Source organism: Aulonocara stuartgranti (genome assembly GCF_965226115.1).
Source record: "Aulonocara stuartgranti genome assembly, chromosome: 11".
Classification (NCBI taxonomy): domain Eukaryota; kingdom Metazoa; phylum Chordata; class Actinopteri; order Cichliformes; family Cichlidae; genus Aulonocara; species Aulonocara stuartgranti.
Genome location: NC_138947.1, coordinates 12,730,078 through 12,755,021, shown reverse-complemented (window position 1 = coordinate 12,755,021; position 24,944 = coordinate 12,730,078). Strand labels below are relative to the sequence as shown.

Here is a 24,944-nt window from a genome sequence, read left to right as displayed (position 1 = left end):
GAGAGAGAGAGAAAAGTAATTGAGCTGAAAAAAAAGGGAGCAGGGGTTAAACTATTGCTCCAACCAAGAGGACTTTAATTACTTCCAACATGACATCCAATAGAGTGGCATGACAAGGGTGCAGGGTTGAAAAACCCCACAGCATGCCGACTGACAAGCCACAATATCACAAGAAGCCCTGACAAAAAGATAGAGAGAGACGGGGAAAAGAGGGAATGTGAGGAGAGGCAGATCAAACTGAAGAGAGTCAGTGTGTGAAAAGGGATGGAGAGTGATGGAGTTGTGGGGGTGAAAGAGGGAGGAGAGGTTAATACTACAAAGGACCGGACAGGCCAGGGATCAAAGTCTGTGTGTGTGTGTGTGTGTGTGTGTGTGTGTGTGTGTGTGTGTGTGTGTGTGTGTGTGTGTGTGTGAAAGTGAGTGAGAGCGGGTCGAGAGATTGAAGGGTGGCAGGAGAGCGAGAGAGGATAACACTACATATACATAGCCACCCACTGACCGCACACGGCAATAAATGGATTCTGACAGGGAGAGAGGGAGGAGGGGTGGAAGAGAGAGGGAGAGGAGTGGAGAGGAAGCAGGAGGGGGTTGAGGGCCTTCAAAGCTGAAGCTGCTCCCTTTTTTTGCTGCTGTAAAGAGAGGGAGAGAGAGAGAAAGTGAAAGAAGAGTGAGACGGGGAAGAAGAGAAAAAAGAGGAGCTGGGACGTGGGGGGCTATGCTGTGAGTGAAAATGCTGCAGGAGACTCAGCAGCAGTATTAATAGCTCTGCCTGTTTTAGGCTGTATTTAGATTGTGTGTGCATCTGTATGCAGAGAGTGTGTGAGTTCGTTGGGAGCCTGGTGCTTTCCAGATGGGCAGAGTGGCCAGATGGGTCCAGGTAAAGCCTGCGAACAAGTCCAAGCATTATAGGTCAAACATCACCCCCCCCCCCCCAAACACAAAGCAGGAGACTTACCCGTGGAGCAGCAGACGTACACTCGTAGTCTCAGACAGGCGCGTCCGTGGTGATGAGTGGGCGTGGCTGCACAACAAAATAACACACAATAAATTAAATGCCGTGTGCACTTTTGTTACAGAGCTTGTACTTAAATATAGCCAGAATTAACCGTTTGGGTCACTATTATCATGCATTTGTTAAATAGAAAAACAATCAGCCAGATGTTATGTTACTACTACTTGACTAATCAACCGGCTGGCAATCAGCGACACAAAACAATGACTCGAGAAGGTGGGTAGAATGTTTTATTGCATGTGGTCTGAAAATGTTAGGATGGCACATGATTCTTGTAGATTTGCTCACTTACCTACCAGAATCCTACGTTAATATTACCAAACCCACAAATACACACAAATATGTACAGGAGTAAATGAGTACTGCACCGATTATACAGTCAGTAATATCTGTTTTGGCACTGTTTTATGACAGGCTAAAAGTTCATTATTTATACAGTGGCTTGTTGGCACAAGGTGCTGCAAGTTAATTTGATTAGCAATCAACAAAATGGATGAGCCTGCACGGCTGCAGGGCGATATGATTAAATGTGAGGCTGCAATTTGTCATCCCCATATTACTCGAGGACATGACTTGGATGATCGAGCCGAATATTCAAAGATAAAAGTTATATGTGTAATATTGTAACGAGCAGGGTTTTTTTTAACCTGCTGCTCTGACCTCAATAACATCGTTCTTTAATATTTATATCTAGACATTTACGACATTAGTGAAATTTCTTTTATAAGATATACAGGAGGTTCGATTCCACTCACAGATGTAGTAATACTCCTGGCCGACGTGGAACTCGTAGCCCAGCGAGAAGGCGCTGTAGCGCTGGAACTTCTCGGAGAACTTGATGGGCGCGTGGGGGGCGTGAGGCCGGTTACACTCCCACCGCTTGAAGCCCATCTGGGGATCACAGCTCCTGTAACCGCGGTAGCTGACCATGTAGAGGACGTACTGCTCTCCGGTGCCCACCATGCGCTGGCTGTCGTTGTAATGAGGGCAATAGATGTCCAGGTAGTCGTTGACGTTCACCTGCATTGTGTAGCCCTCCCTACGCAGACTGGACAAGCAGAGAAGCAGCAGAGATTAAATTATTAAACACTCAAAACAGCTACATATAAATATTACTTGAAATTCTGGCACTTTCTGTCATCATTTACATCATTTTTTTGAAATCAGTGCCATTGCAAAGCTGAACAGAGGTGTTGATGAACACACATTTTACACTCTTTATATTATGAGTGCTAATTTTTGAGTATGTTCGTACACAGATGACACAAACAAACATAAACATGCTTTGGGCATTTCCTCAACACTCAGTATCACATACATCACTGCACAGCAGCAGCAGCGATGTAACATCTCAGATCACTGCACGGGATTTTGTCTTTCGGATGCTTTCTGCTTGAACAATCACCGGGCGTAACACAAATCTTTGTTTCAGAGGTATCGAGTTATTAATACCAGTAAGCGGGTGTGTGCTTAAGGGGGCGAGGGTGTGTATTCGTGGCTGCGGGGCTGCTGCATGCAAAGAATGCGGAGCTGGCTCTTCAGAATGGACTCAAGGCCCCAGGGCCACAGCTCCTTCTCCTGGTGTCAGCGCAGCGTTGTCCCCTAACCCCACTGCTCGTACATCAACCTGAGCGCAACGTTGCACTCACGTCAACCGTCAACGTCCCGGCAACGTTTCTTACCCCCCAAAGCTCATATATCAGCGTCAACCCTAAAAAAGATTCAGCTTGACAGGAAGATAAGGTCTGATTCTGTGTCTGGGAGCTTGTGTGCGCGCCTATGTGTGTGTGTAGTTTCTGTGACAAAGTGAAATAGGTTCTTTCCTGACATCCAAAAGCCCCTTTTTTTCTCCCCATCACAGACACGGGCCCATATCTGTGAGACTGAGACAGGCTGCAGTTGTAAATCATGCACACTCCGATGAGCATGTGCGTACACACATCCGCTCTCGTTCACTCAGACGCTCTAGTGGTGACACCATAAAATCACAAGGGGGCAGCAGTGTGTCATCCTCAGCCCGACTCTGCCTCGCTCCCTCTTTGCCAGTTCTAGGTCATGTCTCCAGGGAGATTATTATTCAATTATTAAATGAAGATCGAAACACTGCTCTCAATGTCTCCTTCTCTCCATCACTTCTTACCGCTCTCTTTCAATCCATCCTGAATTTCTTTTTTCTCTGACCTCTTCATTTTTCTCTCATCTCTTTCTTTCAGAGCAACCTAAGACTAATTGTTCGACATTCATCCTTTACTCCTTTTGCCTCGTCTCCTATCCACCCCTCTCACTTTCACTCATTGCATCACTTAATAGCCTGCAGAGGAGATTTACTTTTTCTGGCATTAGTGGTAGAAAAATGCAGAAAATGCTTTAAGGGAACTATATTTATAGTGAATGCAAAAGAGAGAGACATGGAAAGCAAGCGAGAAAGGACTCGAGTGAGCGATGAGTTTGGTTCCACTAGGGAGGTGTGAATGCAAATTGAGTAGAAGAGGAGTGAAAGCCAGAATAGAGCAGACAAAGAAAAAAGAAAAAAAAAGAAGCAGCAATTGGCGAGTTTTATGATACCAAAGAAAAGCAAGTTTTGAAAGATGAAGTGATAATGGCAGAAAAGAAAGTGAGAGAAAATGAGGGGGAGGGCATCTCAGGGCATCTTGAATAATCTGAAAGCAAATCACTCCTCCAAGATAAAAGATGCCACAGGATCCCCACTGTGTATGTCCTGGTTTGGTGTGTAGTAGGTACGAATGAGCATTCCTCCGAGCGTACAGCGCTGCGATTTGCCAGCCATTTATTTGATATCTTGACATCTTTAGGAGCCCCATCTCTGACACGCACACATGTACGCACATAAAATCCTACATAAGTGACTTAACAGCAAAACCAATCTTATATAAAAGTGGCATCAGATCATATAATAGCCTTTGTTTCACGCCGTGGATAATCGGAAAATCAGACCAATTTCAGAGTGAGATTAAAGAGCAGATAGAGCATTGCAGTCTTATTCATATATCACAATAATTATACGGCTCTTGCATAAGCAGAAAGACTGATTGCATTAAACAAAAATGATCCAAATTCTGAACTATACACAAGGATTTTTTTATTATTATTACTCGATTAATGACCAACTACGTGACACAGAAGACACGAAAAGCTGAAGAAAAAAAAGCAAAAACCACGCACAATAAATGCAATGTGGCATTTTGAACAATTTTAACAACACAATCAGATTTCATTATATGTTGCTCATATAATAAAAAATACAGTGTGTTTGAATATTCGCTTTAAATGTAGTTATGAATTATGTGAACTGAGACTCTCTCATCAGAAGAATGACCCCGATGAATTTGACAAGTTGAGATAAATTTTAATCAGAAAATATGCAGGTAATAAAAATGAGCCAATAAAGCATGTTTTGGTTTTACTCGAGTGCGTTACACAGTAAGGCATTTTTACATTTTAGTCGATGCATATGTCAGTAAATATAGAAACGTTTCAGTATAAAGCAGTTCAGTTTAACTACGGCTCAAAAGATGTCCAATAATGTGGCCACAAATAAACAAAAAGCTTTTAAGCTATAATTTACTGCATGAGTGCGACACTGCATTAGAATCCTGGGTCAGCGTTTCCAGTATATGCAAGACGCTGTTAACATGCTTTGCTCACTATATTTTTAACCATAATGGTACACACTAATGTACTCATGTTTTAGAGAAATGTGTTAATTCTTCTATAAAACACTTTTTTTATTCATTTTTATTTACCAACAAAACGTCGACTCACAGTTACTGAAATATTGACGACTATCATTCATGTACCAAAACATTCTTTTGAGCAAAGAAGCTGCGATAGTCACGTACCAGCCATATCGTTCCTGCCGTCTGCTTCAAGTCCAAAGAAAATGCAATAAATATTTTAATTTTAAAAACAGATTTCCCTGAGAGTCGTGAGCGAAAGTCGCTCTGGCTGAGAAGACTATCACAAAATGTTCAGCCTCATTTTGGAATTTTCTTTTATTCCCCTCTATGATACCGGAGTTTATTAGATCGTAACGCTTCCTGAAATTCCAAACAAAGAGAGACGCAGCGATACAGCCCAGCAGGTTATGAAAAGTCAGAATGTGCTGCTTGCTGATGCTGCCTCCTGATGCCTCAGTTTCCTTTTGTGTTGAGGCACCACTAATTTCCTCTCTTACAAGTGATACCTGGCTAGGTGACGCTGATAACAGCCAGAGACCTGATGGGACATTTCATCGGCCTGAGCAAAAGTTTCCAAGAGCAAAAGATCACTTGTATACAGATCCGCCAGAGAGATGGAGCGATGGAAAGACGGAGAGAAAGATGAGAAGATTTATAGCATGAGACGAGGGGTAGTTGGGGTTAAAAACAGCAGACTCTAGCAACCAGAGAGCCAAGGGTGATAGCTGGAGGGAGTGAGAGCGAGCAACAGCTAAGAGCAAGATCAAAGTGGGCCTGGATCAATGTCACTACTGTAAAATCACATCAGAGAGTGTGAGGGAGATACAGAGAGAGAGAGAGAGTATGTTGCCTGTATAAATCAGTCATAGGCAACATAATGCCACAGAGTTACCCTCTATCTACTTATTATCTGTGTGGACTGTTGGAGCATCATATATCAATAAAGCACTTGACAGTAAGCGCCATCGTTCCTTTTTGTAACAAGAGCTAGTGGGACTGGCTTACTGTGCTCTTCTGTTGGTTACATGGAAGATTTTGTGGACAGCGGAGGACAATAAGGATAGGTAGAAGCTCAAATATTTAATTCAGCGAGAGGGTCTCCCCCTTAGGACCATGTTTTTTGTGAGAACAGCACATTGGTCAATATGCTGCATAGTGTATGGCACATCTATGTGATTCCCATTACGTGGGATACGTGTCCAGGCATAGCTCCACTATTTCACTGTACCAGCAGTGTTTGATTAACTGCTGAAAATGCTCTCATTTGTTACAATTATTCTAATGCAGGGTATTTTAAACAAGGGATGGTGTGAAAGCTCGCTGATGCCCCGGCTAAGGTGGAAAATGTTACTTATTAAGCATATTTTTCTTATGGCTTATTAAACCTTGCCATGACAGGTAAGCAAATGTGGGAGAACGTTACTTTGTAGCAAATTTTAAAATAAAAGCTCAATTTCAGCAGTGGGCTTGAAAATTGCCATGGAAACAAAAGGAAAGACATTAAAAAACACAATGTAACAGATAGCAAACATTGTTTCTGGGAATAAACTGTCTTTTTTACTGAAGACACTTTGCCACGTTACAATTAGTTGTACATAGATATATAAAAAAGAATAAAAAAAGAAGAAATCAAAGAATATAAAAGTAATGCTGCTTTGTTTTAGTGTTCTTAGGCTGTGGATCGCCTGGTTTACCATCACGCTATTACAGAAGTTTGTGGCGCTGTCATTACAGTTGTTCTATTAGTCACACCAGTGTTTTTTCTGACATGATTTTATACACCAAGTCAAAATGCTTGCTGCGAAGAAGGCCATCTGATTGATTTTTCCTTATTAGGGGAATCAGATTTACTTTTAGAGATATCTCTGAAAATGCAACCATGACAGACGCACAGTAATTTGGAGACGTTACATTCTGCCCCTTTCAAAACTATGATAGTGTCAAGATAGTTAAAGAAAGGCCAAGTCTGGCTGTAACAAACTTTCCCTCAGTAACTCTGACTCACTTAGTTTCTGAACTAGAGCTTTTGAACTTTAATACAACATGCTCAATCCGTTTGCTATAAATGACACAAAATGTAACATTGTGGGTTCATGTCAAATACATCACACTCATTTGAATATCCGTCGATGTGTACACATGGTAGAAAATTTTTCAGAATAAAAGTTGAGCCGACTTCACGGATGTTACCTCAACTTTGTGAATGTTGTCTGAATGTCCTTGTTAAACTTCCTGGAAAGAAAGAGTTTGTTTTCTCCTACTCTATATCGATTAGATCAAATTTCACTGGGGGGGATAACCTCATGTTTTGCTTGGATTCTACCAACTTGGTAATACATGCTGGGGGTTAGCTGAAGCCACAGTAAATACTTCAAATAAGGGTTTACAGTTTTTAAATTCTTTGGCAACTCTTACTCTTACAATGTACTCTGGAGTCCACTGTCTAAGCTCTCATTTGTTAACCTTGGGTGGACATCCCAGACCATCGGGAGTTCAGTACCAAAATTTGGCAAAGATGTACATCTTAAGTTTCCTGATGGTTATCAGTGTAAAACATTTTAATGTCATCATGTTGCCAACATCCACCTAGCAATGGATGAGTTAAATGACCTGTCTTTTTTTTTTTTTTAGCTTTTATGCACCTATAATGCCTTGAACAAAAGAATTATATAACTTTTATCATACACCATTTAATTTATATCCACAAAAATTAAATTATACCTTATATAATATGCCATAAAGCTCCCTGGCAAACAATTAGTAGCAGAAGAAAATGACCTGTGTTTACCTTTTATTACCTACGACACTATTGGTTTATTTCATCACAATAACATCTCATTTATAGCCACAAAACTTGAATAAGACATCCACAACCACCTAGCAATGAGCTAAAATGACCCATTTTTAAGCAACAACTACCCTTGCTATTTTGTTGCCAGCAGCACATAAACCAAACAATATTGTCACACAGTTAGATCTTTAATAATAACACTACTCTGTAAAATATAGTGTTACAGTCCTATTTTCTTTTTTACCTAAGTGGGTGTTTTCACCTTTGGAAGGTGGGGAGGAGTGAGGAGTGAGGAGGAAGACAAAAATTTCTCATTTGTCGGTGATTGATGGAAATTAACGTGTTGCAACTCTCTCCGAGTTGTAGCCATGCACAGCTGCCTACTCTCCCACTCTCCAGTTATTTAAAATAAAATTTTGATCTAAATAAAAATTTAACTTCAGGTGCATCAGAAAGCGTCACAGCTGTACCGTCCAATGATAAAAACAACCATCTCCCTGCACGCTGGAGAGATGGTGTTATTTTATTACTTATTAAAGTATGTTTATGTTTTTAAATGCTGACAACAAGGCAAAAATAAATCATTTATGCTTTTTCCCCCTTTGTAGTAATACATTTTTTAAAAAGGATGTCAGACGCTGTATTTTATTAAGCTTTTTAACAACTTTTTTCTTTTTCCATCAACCTTCTTTGAAGATTAACCATTTTGAAGCTGTGCTTCAGCAACACAGCTTTCTATAGTAACTCGGCACAGTGAATGCTAACTTATCTTTGGATTTAAGTATGAAGCATTCAATTTAATTTTTCTAATCATTTGCTGATCAAAAGTGGAAAACCACAGGTGGCTGATTGGGTTGTAAGACTTTAAGTGTGCGTTACTGTTTGCCAAGATAAATCAAGGTTAAAGAAATCAAAAGAGACACACCTGATGGGCACAAGGTAGGGCTGGATTAAAACTTGTCCAGCAGTGTTACAAATGATTGCCAATCAGGACTTAAAAGCCACTTTGCCTCCAGAGGCCAGACTTCTTAATCCCATCTCGGCTCGCTACAGAGATGCTAACATTGTTGCGGGAGGACTCCAATCAGCCAGCGGAGTGGTCGGTGTAATTGAACGGCTCCCCCGGTGAATGGAGACTCCCAGAGATCTGTAGCATCAATGAGGCCCTCATCAAAGGCAGACACGAGTCTTTCCCACTGCCTTGTCATTCTACTCTGCCTTTCCTTCTTTTCTCATCACCTTCATCTTCAATCTGTTTCTGTCTACGTTTAACACCGCATGAGAAGAAGCGCGCAGACAAATTTTGATTAAAAACGTGCGTAGAAGCTTGCTCAAATGATGCCGTCTCATTAAATACTGGTTGCAGATGAATTTATCCCTTTATTTGAATCCAGCTGGATTAGTTGAAGAACATGTACAGTATGTGTGTGTGTGTGTGTGCCTGAATGTGTGTGTAAAGTGGTGTTTGATAGGGTGTAAGGATTGAAATGGTTCTAAATTCTCCCCGTTAAAATCAATAGCTGTCTTGAGTGTGTCCAACAGCCTGGAATATGCTCCCTTTTCTCAAGGCCACTGCACACACTTCCTCTCTCACACACATACAGCCCAGGCCTGCTGAGCGATGTTTCATCGTTGGTAATTGATCAAAATATTACAGGTAACAGGATTTATTCCCAGGTGGCCTCACACACACACACACACACACACACACACACACACACACACACACACACACACACACACACACACAAAGCACCGAAATGATCACACAAGTAGCATTGTCCAAATCACTCCCTCTTTTGCTTAATTTCTCAGCTCTCATTTGACTTTTTCGCTGTCCTGTCCGCTCACTCCGTCTCCCTTCTTCCCTTCCTCTCGGTGTCTGTGGATATTGACTGCACGGTGAGAGAGAGAAACTGTCCCAGCAGCACAAAACCTAATGGCGAGCGTTATTAGCCCTTTGAACCGAGCCGTCTCGCTCGCACACAGAGCCACATTCGGCGAACACACTCCCACACCATTATGTATAATAATAAGCATGTTCTCTTCCACACGTGTGTTTCTGCAATCAATCATACATGCGCTTTTTGTGGCTCTTGTTCAAACACTCGTGACACAGATGGATGAATGTGAGGAAATTAAAATGAACAAACGCACATGGAACACCAGATGGCAAAAGCCGAGGTCGGAAAAAAAACAAAAAGAGGGAAAAAAAAAAACACATGCTGAATAAGACAAAAGGCAAAAAAAAAAAACAGATCAGAGACGAAGGCGGATAAAAGCGTGAACGACAACACCAGGAAGGAGGAAAGACAGAATACTTCAATTAAGAAAAATGTTGTTTAACCTGTGAGTAAGACCGGGACTTGTGGTCTTTACCTTAATTTGCGTGTTTATTGATTTTGTTTTCAGCTTTAATTTATTGTCCATTTCACCACCATCCCACCCACACAGCCTATTTTACGCTCCAAAGACTTTCTTCACTTTAAGGCTTCTTTTATCTCCCAAACCCCAAGTGTCACCCTCCATGTGTCTGCCAATACAAACCCATCTTTCCTTCTTATTCTGTCACTTTGTTGCCATCAATCCACCCTGCGTTGCTCTATCCCTCTGTTTCCCCACATCTCCCTCTGTCTCTGTTCCTAAAGCCCTTACATGAGCAATAGTGATCCCATCAGACACTGGGCCAGCAGAGGCAAAGAGACGCACTGAGAGCAGAGAGTGTATGTTCCCTAAGCTCTCCCATGATTGATAGTGATCCTGTCTGATGGCTGTGTATAGACTCAGCACTCAGTGAGACATTACCCTCTGACCCAGCTATTGATTCTTGCGTTCCCCGCCCCAAACACACAACTCTAGCCTTGACCCCCAAACACTCATGCTGTGTGTACAGTCCTACAGATTGATAGTTTTGCGGTGTCCTGTGAAACCTGATCAATCTGCTGCATAACAATCGCTCTCCCTGCCTGCCTCAGCCCACTTCCTGGCCGAGTCACACGGCACCAATGTCCTGTTGACTGATGTGTTTGGGTCAGGGAGGCTTGAATATCAGGGCTGTGGGGAAAAGAGCTCCAGCACTGGGATAAACGGTTCTCAACAACAACAAAAACATTACTCAGATCCCTCTCTTGAGCCACTTTAATAAGGGATCCGGGGCAAGAAACGCTGCTTGCCAGGCGTAGGGACAATGTAGAATGAGAAGAAACGCCATCCATCAAGCAGAGCAGGGTCAGGCAGATAATTCTTTATCTGCTTGAACTTGTTTTAACCTACTTGAACTGTAAGGTGGGTGGGGTCTACCATATAGAAGCTGGAGCTACTTAACCAAACTCTTTAAAACTCAGTGAGTTGATTTTCTGTGCCATACCCAGCTGTGCTGCTCTGTGAGACCAACTCGGGTGATGCAAGAAAAAGTATCCCTCAACGAGCACTTCAAACAAGGTGAAACAAAAGCTCAGAAGAATTTAAAACCCTTATATGACCCTCAGCCAATATCGCAAACTCAAGTTAAAACCAGAGAGACTATATTTCACCATTGTAAGTCAAAGGAGGCAAAGCCACAAAGAAAAAAAGAAACCGAGAGAAGTGCCAACCGAGCTCCAGCTTAATGGGCTGCCAAGACAAAACCACAGCTGGCTTTCAACATTAGTCTCCATGACGACTGAAGAAACCCTTGCTATGGTGCTATTGTAGCAAAAAAAAGAAGAAGAAAAAAATAGGAGAGGGGGCGGACTACAGGGGTTCATTGCTTTGTGCAAAAAACCCATCCCCTCTTTATCCACCATCTCCCCTCTGTGTCTCTAATGGCTAATTAAGTACCACTTATTACTCTTTGCCATTATCACAAATCATCAGCTATTACTGTGGCAAATTTGGTTTCACACTGTTTTTAGGTGGAGAGTTTCTTTTGTTACGTCTCAGTCCGGCTGCAAAATGAACATAAAAATAAAGGCTAAAAGCAGTGGGAGAGAGCAGGGGTGTGTTTTTAACGGCTACAGGCAAAACTCGAGTCGGTCACGTCCTTTACGACCAGTCAGACATACAGTGCTTCACTTGTACATAACGGGGGGAGGGGATTGCCCCAAAGAGAAGCGCTTTTTCCCGAAAATGTACAATTAACTTACCAAGACATGGCAACATATTTTAATTTTTTACGGACAAACCGGATTAAATATTGATATTTTTATTAAACACAAAGTCGAGCTAAATGGATTCAGCTGACGGGGTTGACTTGCCAGATTTACTCCTTTATGACTCATCGAGGTGGGCGCTTATAAAAAATATATGAGGGAAAAGTTGAGAAAAGTTTACCAACATGAGATGGAGAAGAAACTGATTGGGAAGGAGGGATAGGCAGAGCAGACAGCGAGAGAGAGCTAATTATGTGAAATGACACAAGAATGATGATGATATACCCACACAATGATAACACAATACAGTGAATAAACACATAACTCATCCTATTTGCCTTTTAGGGGTATCTTTCCTCTTCTATTCCACAGATATTGTCATATGCCCATGATTACTGCCTTGAATTGTGCTGGGCATCGCTGTGCTGTGATACGAGGTTTAGATGGCACTATTGCAGTTAGTATATAATGTGTTTCTCTGCGATTCCCACGTCTTCTGAGTACTATGTCATTATAACAAAAAGCCCCCTGTGACCTTTCAATGTTCTCAGTAAAAAAGAAAATAACATCAGAACAAGCACATTTTAAAGGCACTTATAAGCTTTGTTACTCTCAGGGTAAGATACATCAAAGTGGCGAGACACATAGTGGACTTGGTTGGACAAGCAGGCGCCAGCATGAAGTATTTAAGTGTTTAAAAGCGTCTGGGTATTCTTGTCAGATAGGAGATGACATTGAGCTCTAACATTTCTATTAATGCATTGTGACGGGGAGAATTAATTACATATATTCGCATATACTAGCTCAAAAAGGCCTGAAATTAAAGAATGCAGACTGAAGCGCGGTGCTAATCGAAACAGCAAGCATTCAATTAGCCGTTTAGGAAAGATGGAATCAATGGAGTAAAACAATGAACGGAGAGAAAAAAAACCTGCACAATGTTCTGCCTCACTTGATCTTGAGAGTTTTCTATTTTTATTCTTTATCAAAGCTGAACATAAAAGACAAGCGGAGCACAGATGTTTCAGCGTTAAGACCTTCTCCAGTGTGCGGGCCAAAGTGATAACAGAAACAAACGGATTTTGTTGGGTGATAAATGAGCTAAAAATCTATCAATGCCAGTTTTTTAACTCAACTCGGTGACTGGTGCGGAAACAGAAACTTTGACTTTGGGGAGTATACTTAATCACTCAGCGACTGTGTGCAAGGAAGTGGGGGTGGTCTCTGTTACTCATTGCAACTGTATATGCTTTGCTTCACTATATGCTCAATCATTCCCCCTAATCAGGCCTGAGAAATGCTGAGAGCCAATGGTCAGCTCTGAATGGGGCCTGCTGCACAAAACCTCCTCGCACTCGGGTATAGTGCTTTTCAGAGAAACGCCATTTTAATTTGCAGGACAATAAACCAGTAAAGTGGATTATTTGCACAGTATCACTGCGGTGTTTAGATAATCAAAGGGACACGGGCTAGCCTCGTTTGCCATAGTAATGTAAATGCACTGAAGTACAGCGAGTGAAACTGATAGTGTAGGATTATGAGCTAGAAGCCTTAGATCGTGTGGATTTTATAAGCTTATCGTGCATCTGTCTGTGCACGTTTGCAGGTGTCGTTGTCGTTGTCTGATGATGTGGCTGACTCTCTCTGCTGAACATGAGCAGACTCTGTCAGACTCGACAGTCTATCAGTGCAACATCCGTCTCACATCCCCTCCTACATCCCCCCAAAAGCACACACACACTATCACTCATTCTGCCCTACTCTCCCTCCTCTGTCTGTCCATCCTTATCAGCGTCCTTCCATCCGTCTCCTGTTCAATTTTTCATTTCAGGTTCAATCTTTCTGACGTCTGCTTACTCCTCCTCTGACGACACCTCTGCCTCCCTTTCTGTCTTCCTCTGTCAATCTGCCCCCACCCCCCCAAACACACACACACACACACACACACACACACACACACACACACACACACACACACGCTCTCTCATGAAGTCGATACACCTCTCGATGTGGCGGCGACCTGCCAATCATCATGTGACAGTCTGTGCTTTCATCTGGACTTTGTGTTTGTGTGTCTCCCAGGGGTTTACTGAATGCACACATAATAATCACAAAGTGCTTCACAACAAAACACAAGAAATAAAAGTGTAACATATAACAACGTAAAGCAATAGAATTCAACATAAAACAACAAGTTAATTAAGGGCTTGTCTGTATAAAAATGTCTTCAACTGCTTTTTAAAACAGTCAGTGGCGTCTATACAGTGTAATAACAGTGGAAGACAACCTTGGTGCCACTGCCTGAAAAGCCTGATCACCACAGGTTGTGTGGGGCTAGCAGCAACCTCTGGAGCCAACACTGGATTGATATGCGATCTTCTGCTGATGCACAGTCTGAAGGCGATCCAAAGCTGATTTGTTGAAACGACTACAAAGCGCATACTTGGACACAAGTGTACAAGTAGGGATGGGTACCGGTGTCCGGTGCCTGACATAAACGGTAGTAACCAGACCGAAAAGCAGCGCACATTTCGGTGCTTTATTTCGGTGCTTTTTTTTCCTGAGCTGTGATACACTTCTAGCCAATCATTTTACGTTTCCGAGGATAGTAGGCGGGCCCAGGTACGTACGTTCTTGTAGAGCAGAGCTACAGATTAAAAATGTCCAAGGCGAAGCGGTCAAAAGTCTGGCTGTACTTCACAGCAAAATATGCAAACTCAGCAGCAACAAGTGCTTCAAGCTGATACTGTGATACTGTCAAAGGAGGTAACACCTCAAATCCGATGAAACACCTGGCGACGCATAGCGTTTTTTTTAAAAGCCCAGAAATGCGCCGTATTTGATAGCTTGCTGCGAGACCTCACACCGAGCGCATCTACTGCGGGTGGGTTGCCTGTTATGCAACATCCCCCAAAAACACGAAGAGGAGAGTCCTGGCCCCTAGCCCTGCCAGTGTAGCAGAAATGATGACGGATGATGATGGCAGCAGCAGCCGTTCTTTTCTGCGTGAGTAGCTAAATGTTGTTCGTGTGTAATTTACGTTGAGTAGGCTAACCACGTTATTACATTAATGCATGTAAGGTGAACTAGCAAACATCATCATAGCTACATGCGGCTGTCTTCTTGTTTAATGGCAGATACTCCCTTCACCCTGGCCAAAAAGGCTAAAATGACCAAAGAAAAAGTGGAAAACAGTTAAACATGAGAGGTTTTGGACAAAGTTTGTGTTTTTTCCATTGTTTAAGCACTGCTTCCAGCCAAGAGTGATACCATATATGCCCCATAGCTGCAGAAAAGGCTAACATTGTTATCTTTTTACAAAAAACAGCTGAACATAAGAGGTTTTTGGACCAATTTTGTGTTCTCCATTCTTTTGAGCACCGTTTGAGCACCGGCACCGTTTCAAAAGTACCGATTTGGCACCGGTATCGGATAAAACCTAAACGATACCCATCCCTATGTACAAGTGGTTCACAAATGCAGAACACCTGCATTTGAAAGGAGTATAAGACTTCTAAAAAATAAAATAGTATCATAAACATGGGAAAAATATCAAGTTTTCTTTTCCTTCTATGTTCTTGTGCGTGTACTTCATGTGACTTCACATCTTTTGCAGAGACTGATGAGAAAAAAAACCAACAATACATCATGGTGATATGGTTTTTCTTTGATGAGCTTTTCTGGGTTTCAGTCTTTTCTCTCATTCTAACTACTGAACTCTTCATCTTTTTATTCCAAAAACAAACTGCAGTTGCTGCTGGAGGCATAAAAAGCATCACATTGCATGTGCCCAGAGGTATTTCTGAAGAGAGAAGAGAAAATGAAAATGGAATCAGTTCAATCACTATTGTGTGTTTTTTGTGTGTTTTCTTATGTGGGAATGGAAAGAAGCAAAGTTAGCATTTTTATGTAAAGACTTCAAGTCAAGTGATGTCCTTTGCATTAAACGACATGCAAACGTACACCTGGTAAACCAATGTTAAATCATGTAACCGATGGCCACATGGGTCCGTTTGAGATCTCGTGCCTTTGCCCAACTTTAAGGTTTATGGACATCTTTCTGAAATGTGTTGTATTTATTCGTACTCGGGCATTTATTCAAAGGGGACAAAGCTGTGGGATGGGTATATGAGCTCTCATAAAGTCAGCCCACGTCCCAGTGCAACATCCTGGCCATATAAGCAATGCCTGCTCTGCTCTGCTTTGCTGCTGGAATATGAAATATGCATGGGCCATAAAGAGCATATGGACCATCCGTCTCAATACGCGCCACAGAAAACCATCAAAAAGATCATTAAACCTAACACACACTGGTGTGCACGCACACACTTACGTACACACCAAATGGCACACAAACATGCACTCCCACGTTGTGCATAATAGTTTATCAGTTTCAACACCAACTTTCTGCTGACAGCGCACACGCAATAACAGTCAAAAGCACGTACACACAGCCGAGCAAATACTTTTTAGGAGAGGGAAGAGATTTGACACTGATTCGTGTACATTTTTCACTCGAAGTTCCTCATGTTGATGTAAAGACATTACAAAGAGCAGCAACATAACAACAGGCGAAAAGAGTCCTCACACAGAGAAACACAAGCAAATGTCTCGACTGTCTCAAAGACATAAACAAACACACATCCACATGCATGTGCCACCCCACTAAGCTGTCACACTGTCTTTATTTTCTTTGCCACACTTCTGTCAGGCTCTGTCACTGTCAGGCTCTCCGGCCCTCCACTGCAGGGAATTAAAATTTAATATAAGCCACGCAGGGAGGGGAAAAGAGTGAGACACGTGGACAGACAGACAGGCAAACAGATAGACAAACAGACATGTTAGCATACCGGAAGAAGAAGAGGAGAAAGGCATAAAAGAAGCGAGGGCGAAGAGGAAGAAAATGAAAATTATTTGGGCAGAAAGTCCATTTTCATTTATTCAAAATTTACAGAGATGACAACTAAAAACACAGCCTACCACAAAGCACTAGTGCATCCAAATCTATCCATCTCTCTACTTTCATCTCATCCCTTTTTTCGTGCACATCTCTCTAATCTTTAACTACACTATGTGTCAGCGAGGAGTCTGACACTAAGTCAGCGTCAAATTCCATCATCCATGCAGACAGAGACGGGAACACACACAAACAGGACAGCTACAAGACGGGCTTCGTTTCCATCTAATCTCTTTACTCTTTCAGTCAGCCTTCCTTCATCCAGCTTCCCCTAAAAGTTGTCAGCTCAGGTGAGCATAACATCAATCTGCTAATGGGCACTGCTCTCTAGTTACTGCACTCTGCAGGCTAACGAGAGCATTCCAGTCAGCAGAAAGCTCTCGCTTTATTTTATTTGGAAGAGCGAGGTGAGAATACACGGCCGACAAGATGCGAGTGTTTGTTTTCGGACTTTATGTGTATGTGTGGAGGTTCAAAGTTGTAGGAACTCCTGGTTGGAATTAGAGATGGCACGATACCACATTTTTATGTCCGATACCGATACCGATATCATAAATTTGGATATCTGCCGATACCGATATGAATCCGATATAATGTTTTTTAGTCAACAAAACTGTTTTTTTTTTTAAATATCTTGCTGCATTTTGTATAAGTTCATACTCAAGTTTAAAACAACAACTACACTAAAGCTATTCTGTTATACCTATATGCAAAAAAAAAATATTTCATAGTTCAGCAATACTGATCAATCTAATAAACTTAAACCTACACCATCCTCCCTATTCTGGTATTTTAAAGAGTACTTAGCGTAAATATTAAGCAACCTAACTAATAGGGTTCCAACTCCCAGCAACAACAAAAATAAATAAATAAAAAATAGGGAACCACCCCTCACACTCCACCTCATGATGCTTAATCAACGTAATCAACCTTAATTTGATGCAGTGTGAAAAAAAATGCACAGAAATCAATTATTTTTCAAGAAATATTAAATAGATTCAACATCTTTCTTCAACAAAATTGCAGACTGCACAGATGGTACCTTCCCAAAGGAAAAAGTACTATAGCTTACTAGGGTATATATATTAGACTTAATAGTCACTATATACAGTAATTGACTTCTATTCATTTTGCATCAAATTAAAACTTTGGGTGTCAGATAATTATTTATTAAAAGCTAGACATTTTAAATGAGAATAAGAAAGAAAAGTATGTCTTTGTGCCCCCTTTTCCCTGTTAATGCCCTATCAGCCCCCCTGGCTAAACTTTGCTAGATGCGCCCCTGCACAGTTACCAGCGTCAGCTACGTAGAAAAAGATCCTCGAGTAGAAAGTAATATTAAATAAATTCTAACAACAGCTTATCAAGCTTAAACGTGCTGCTGTTGTTCAGCCGCTGGTTTCCTCTTTCTGGTGCAAAGTGGGCCAAAAGCAAACTAGAGACACGGACTCGCGACAGAAAAGCCGATCAGCTGATCGTTAAGCAGTTTCATGATTGAAGTAGCAGCAAGAAGAGGCAGTCGCTCCATATATCGTTTGTTAAGCTTAACGCAGGAATGCTTTACAAACATTCAGAGATGGACTTACACACTTGCTTTACTTCTCTCGGGGATAACTTTGTCGGAGATGAAATGCCGGGTTGCTAGCGAAGCTCCAAATGCTATCCAGACCACCGACAGGTCCTGCATGCCACAGCCGCTCTATCACGTGATGCATACTGCTCCGACGTGCTAACGTTCTGAAGTGAGTTACCGCGTATTGCAAGTTTTGTGAGGTGCTTTCATGATATTTAATGGATCGGATTACATTTTTTATTTTTCTCCGATATCCGATCCAGTAATTTAGGTCAGTATCGGACCGATACCGATACGTAATATCGGATCGGTCCATCTCTAGTTGGAATTCACACTCTCTACAATTGGGAACGTGGGAAAACACGCATACACAGGAGGGTACAGTTAATATACATGACAGGTTTTATGATCCAAAGAACAATTTTAAATTTTTATTGTCCAATTCTGAAAAAAAAAATTGTTGCCACTTTGATATTGCATGGGGCGATCGTGGCTCAAGAGTTGGCAGTTCGTCTTGCAATTGGAAGGTTGCAGGTTCGAGCCCCGGCTCCGACAGTCTCGGTTGTTGTGTCCTTGGGCAAGACACATCACCCTGCTCATGGTGGTCAGAGGGTCCGGTGGCGCCAGTGTTCGGCAGCCTCACCTCTGTCAGTGCGCCCCAGGGCAGCTGTGGCTACAATGTAGCTTGCCATCACCAGTGTGTGAATGTGTGTATGAATGGGTGGATGACTGAATGCAGTTTAAAGCGCTTTGGGGTCCTTAGGGACTAGTAAAGCGCTATACAAATACAGGCCATTTACCATTTAACTTTAAATACTGTAGTGTACTGCACTCTGCTTTTTTTGTGTAGTTTATTTTTACTGATGTACTTTTCAGTTTCCAGAGAAATCTGCTATAGTTTGTTTTTTGGGGGGGTTTGGAAAATGTTTAGTTTTAGGATAGTTTGCATTATTTTCAATTAAATTTGTTTAATTGTTTTTTGTTTTTTTTAAAGGTGTGTATTCACAAGAGCTGAAAAAAAAAAACCCAACAAAACCCCAACCTATGAACATTTATTAAAATAAGACAAGTAATGAGATGCTCCATCGCAGTATGTTTCATAATACTGACAAAGACTAAAACTAAAAACAAGTAAAATTAATGATTGATCAAAAACTTAGAATCATACACTTGCATGATTCTTACAAGTGTGGTTTGTATTGTCAACATATAGAAAGTACTGTATAAAGATTTAAATATGATGCTATACATGTAATATATGTATATATATAGTATAAAGAATAATACAAAATAATTATATTAGAAATTATGTCATGTATGTCAAAATGGATTTTGAAGTAACTTTGCACTTGTTTTTACTCCCCTACAATCTTCTTGAAGTGTATTTAAAAGGAACAAAAAACAAAAAAACAAAATGAATATATACAAAATACAATACTATTTTCTTAAAATTAAATACTGCCCTAAAGTAAATACTGTAACATTTTCACTGCAATTAAAGTGAACTTACTGAACCCGAACAAACTAAAAAAACCTGATGAAAAACAATTATTTAAAAGAAAAACATGTCAGAGGGACTTGGTGGAATTATTTATTCCAGAGAAACAAGACAACATTAAGACATGCAGGGACAGCCAGTGTGATTGTTTCTGACCAAATTTCCAGTGTCCCCAACTCCTATTCCCATTAGTGCACATTCCTTGCACAGAGTATATGTGGATCTTCATGCAGCCAGGAGAACATGGCCTGGTTGATCATTCTCACAGGAGCTAACTGAACTAAGTCTGTTCATTCTTCATTAAATTCAGGTCCAACTGTACTTTTACACTGATCTTGTACTCAGCTGTGTTATTCATCGAGTCAAATACCTTCTTTATATTCAGTCGAACATACACAAAGCATAGTTTTAACCCTGATATCACCAGACACTGATGACACTGATTTCCTTCTTGTCATTTGACTTTAAAAAAAGCTCTGACTCATAGTAAACTGACTTTCCCAGACTTTACAGCTATCCAGGGATGCACTACACCTCCGCTTTCACTACACTATCCCCCACATATTGCCAAATGCTAATTTTACATGTGAATGCAACAATAGTAAAGGAAAGTCATTGGTATACTGCTCCTTTCTGGGTTTAAAAATATCTCTTTTGAAACCAGATGTGCCACCTGCTCACCTCAGCTGCTGTGGAGCTCTCTTGACACAAACCGACTCGCTTTCTTGTAAAAAGCACTTTGATTTAGCCAATTTCAGGATTATGAAAAGACGCTGGTATGTCTTGGGAGACCGTTGTTGTGCTGTTACGGAAGGTGCTGTGTATGTGCGCACCTGGGTAAGGTTTGATGCCGTACGTAGGCGTGTGTAGTCCTTCAAAGATGTGTGTCAGAACACAAACAGCCACAACTGACATCCAGGAGCGGAAAAAAAGGAGAGAGAAAAAAAACAAAAAAAACACACACACACAAGAGAAATGAATCAAGTGTTTGCTATTTGACGTTTTTGTCCCCTCTGGCAAGGACTTTCTCCCTCACTCTTTGTCCTTACTCCCCTTCAAACGCGCTCTTTTTCCAGTCTTTTCTGTCTGACATCACCTGCTCCTCTCGTCTTCTGTGCCACTGTCCTCCCCCTGTCTCTCTCTGTGTGCCACTACCAATCTAGCCACCATAGTGTAAAGTTATAATCCCTTTCCTTTTCATTCCTGTCGTTTACATCCTTCTCTATCTTTGTAATTATCTCTCCACCCTGTCCCCTTGTCGCGCCTCCTGTCAACCATCTATCTGCCTCTATGTAAAATATCTCCATCTGTTTTCGCTTTCATACTCCATTTCGCATTCCCTGCCCTTCCTTATCTCACAGGACTGACCCCTTCATCCTTCCCTTCGTTCCTTCTATCCCTCCTCCCCTCATCAGCGCCCTCCTTCTGCTTCCCTGCCTCCGTCTTTCCGTCCCTCCCTCCCCCCGCTCACGGCACGACTGAAATTCAAACCCGAGCTTTATTGACGGCCCGTGCGGTCAGTGATTTGCTTAGCGCACATTCCTGTCCGGGGCCATGGAGGTTGTGAGCAATCTGGTGTTGGGTGTTAAGAAAGAAGATAAAGCGGCATCAGAGGCCGCGGTGACCGACTCGCCCATCCATTAGTTTGCTGTAATGTTTATCATTACCGCTGAGCTGAGAATACCAGGAGCCGGCCGGCTCTGGCTCTTCTGTCTGAACTCTGAACCTGGTTCATCTCTCAGAGGCAGACTTAACTCGCTCATCGGCTCATGTGCAGCAAACGCCACGTGGCACCATCTGTGTTTTCTCTACTCTCCACCACCTCCATTTTTTCAGTTATAGCAAAACAAAGGAGCGGCAGTGAGACGGTAAAAGAAGTGATGAAGGTCAACTTTTGAGTGGACATTTGGGGAAGTGCAATAAATATTAGAAAATGTAATCTATTACTGCCAGTTTAGTTTAGTCCTTTATTTTAAAATTTGTTAACACTTGACTTGATTTGAACTTACATGTAATTTCAGGATAATGTAAGCGTGGCAACATGAATTTGCACTGTTTGGCAGTAACAGCAGCGAGGCTCCTGGTTCAGACCTCCTGGTTGGCTGTGGCCTTTCTCAGTTTGTAGTTTCCCCCAGGTTTTCCCTGATAGTCCAGAGAAAAGCGTGTAAGGTTAATCGGTTATTCTAAATCGGCTGTCGATATGGATGTGAGCGTCTGTGCCATTGTGTTACCCCTGTGATGGACTGGCGACCTGTCCAGAGTGTGTTATCTGCCTCTCATGCCACGTCAGCTGGGACAGACTACAGCTGAATAAGTGGATAAGTAAATGGAAGGATGGATGTATAGCATGATTCACACTTTAAATTGCATATTTTAATATAGAATTTTCAGAGAAAATAATTTTTTTAAAGGGGAGAAAATAGACAAAATTTAGCTCTATAATATAAGAATCTTTATCTTTTTTACTTTAAATTGCAGGAAATTAAATATGTAGTGATTTGGGAGTGCAGGTAGGCCAGAGCGAGATATTTTTACTGTTATCTGGTGTGTTAAACAAAACCCTAATTGTTAAAAAATTGAGAAGCATATGCTGGATGAGGCGAGAGAGAGGGATGTTTGTTTGCTTCTACATACATTACAGGTGCCACAACTGTTCCTGTCAGCTGACCTATTGTCGCATGAGTAAACCATCCCGTATGCACGTGCGTTAGTGTCTTCACGTGGATTTCTTTGCCATGTGCGTATCATCTGTGAGACCATCTTGCGGACGAGGACAGCTGCTTCAAAGATAGCAGTGTGAGCTTTTGTTCTGTCTCTTCAATCAAAGTGCTTCCCCACAGCTCGGCCTGCCAGACAAAACCAAAGTCAGCCAACACTCGCCTCAAAGCTCGGCTCAATCGGACTGAGAGGCAAACAGCGAGGGACAGAAAGAGACAGAGAGGAGGAGAAACAGAGAGAGAGAGACCTGTAGGTGAGGAGGCCACAAGGTCTGCTTCTGTCTCTGGCGCAATGTGATGAAACCGGCAGGCAGCCAATCAGACATGACGACGAGCCAACCCGGGGAATAACCTGCGGGTCAGCCAGCATGGCGACATGCACACACACTGGCATGCGCGCACAATCGGCAGCGTGTGCTCGTTTGAATCGCGGCATTGTTCGCAGAGGCCTGAGCACACTTTTCTTGATATCAAGTGTTGCATGTAGACAGTAATTGGATTGGTTGTAATTGGTTGTGGTCGGCTGGTTTGAATAGCAAACGCTGGCTTTGCATAAACACACAAATTAAATCCTTGTTTATGATGTGTGCACATATTTTTGTGCTGATATATGTTTGCGTTGGGGGAAAAAAAAAAGCAGTCCTTAAGCTAATTTTCTATTGGAGACTGAAGATGCTAGTGGTGAAAATGGGTGAAAAAGAAGAAGAAGAGTGAGTGATGTGTGAATCACATGAGCAAGAGATGGAAGGAGCATGTGAGGGTGGTCAGGGAAAGAGACAGCAGGAGGCCAGAGAGGTCAGCAAGAAAATGAAGTGGAGGGCTAAGGCTGTACTGATGTTTCTTGCAGCATGAGGCTTCATGCGTGGCTAATGTGCTGCGTGTCTGTGTGGCCTCTTGTCTGAGGGACTGCTCCGTTTCAGTGGGTCATGCTAGCAATACCAAGGAACAGACTACAGTTCATTAATATGTAGTGTATGTGTGTGAGTGTGTGTGTGAGCCATGCTGGTGGCTCTGACAGTAGCTGAACGCAGCAACAGACAGCCAGGACATGTCTCTCCCTCCCTCTCATGCAAATGGGCAAACACAGCCATCAGCAGTGCATTTGGAAACACTAAATGAGACAAAGAAACTCCAGAGGTGCGCGAAGTACACAACACTTTGGACCTCCCACTGAGTGTGGATCTGCAATGTCAGCTTTTATGTCTCCGCCTGTCTTTTATTACCCTCTTGTCTCTCTCTTCTCTTCTTCTCAACTTGTTAAAACCTATTCGCTACCTCACTCTCTCCTCCCTTCCTCCCACACTCGCTGCAAAGATTCCTCTCTGTGAAGAGAGCGAGCAGCGATCACCAGCGCGTCTCACGCCGCTATACTTGCGCCTATATTGGGTTGTTAATACGTCTCACTGCTCCCCATCGCCGTCCATTACAGAGGGTTAAATGCGCCGCTTAACAGTGACATAACACTGTTACTCGATGTATGGTATTTTGCATTGTGGTGGCGCACTGATAACACATTAGTCCCATTTTTACATAACCACTGAGAAAGGAGCAAAGTGGGGCAGGCAGAGAGGCAGCAAAACATTCAAGTGTGTGTTTTGTCTCATGCATACTTTTGTGTGTGTGTATTGGTCTGCGTATGCGCGTACGTGTCAAGGGTCAGCGAGACAGGGAGAAAGAAGACAGACAGGCAGGCAGGCGGTCTGGATTACGAGAGGAGATGAGGGAAGAGCCTCATCTTTGCCACACACCATTCTCTAGCTCTGTTTACAGAAAATAGAAGGATCTACTGTCATCTACAATATTTCCGTTTGTTCTCAAAAGAGTTAAGCTTTTCAGGATGCAGACGTCTTTAATTGGAGCGTGTGACACAGACAAAGATGCTTCACTAAGCAAAGACCTCCCACTTAACGAAACCTGCGTGTGTTGCACAGACTTGTTTGCAGCATTACATCTTTTTGAATAATCTTTCTGGCCATATGAGCAGGCAGAAGGTGCAAGGATGAGATGCAAGACAATGTTAGGAGGCAACAACTACAGTTTAGAAAGAAGCCAATAAGACAAACCAGGAGGGATTGGACAGTGTTGCTATATGTAGTGTTTATAAAGCAATTTGTTAGTGATGCACAACTCGATGTAAATATGTACTTTTAAAAGGAAAAGGGAAAAGAATCCATTCGTTGACTATTATTTGTATTTCTTTTGCTGATTATTCAAAACGCCACCTAACTGTCATTGAGAAACATGGAGCCATTAGTGTAGCACAACTATTTGCTAATGTTGTATCATCTGCATCTCTAACCTGTGCTTGCTTTTTCTGGACCAAGAGAAGTTTGACCTTTGTTCAGCACAGGTTTAAAAGATGATTCCATCTTTTCTTCTCACTTGTTGTAGTCTTTTCCTTTTGTCCAAAGGCTTTTAATGTTTTCCTAGTATTTTGTAATGCAGCTGTAGGTCAGATGATTACAGATTTTGAACCCCATTAGCTTCCCATTTCTGTAGAAAAAAAGAGCTCCTACCAAATGAAGGAACAGTCTGTAGCATTAAGACTGGGACAAAGAAGGAACTGTT

The 24,944-nt window shown here is 42.0% G+C and overlaps 1 protein-coding gene across 1 annotated transcript in view; it reads right to left on the bottom strand.

Annotated features, from left to right (window-relative positions):
- Positions 1-24,944, bottom strand: part of efna3b (ephrin-A3b) — a 73,995-nt gene that overhangs the window by 12,196 nt on the left and 36,855 nt on the right. Inside the window, exons 4-5 of the mRNA XM_082551943.1 lie at positions 1,768-2,060; positions 956-1,021 (exon numbers count right to left, since the gene is read on the bottom strand). Of these exons, the coding sequence (XP_082408069.1) occupies positions 956-1,021; positions 1,768-2,060 (359 nt within the window). The remainder of the gene's footprint in view (positions 1-955; positions 1,022-1,767; positions 2,061-24,944) is intronic.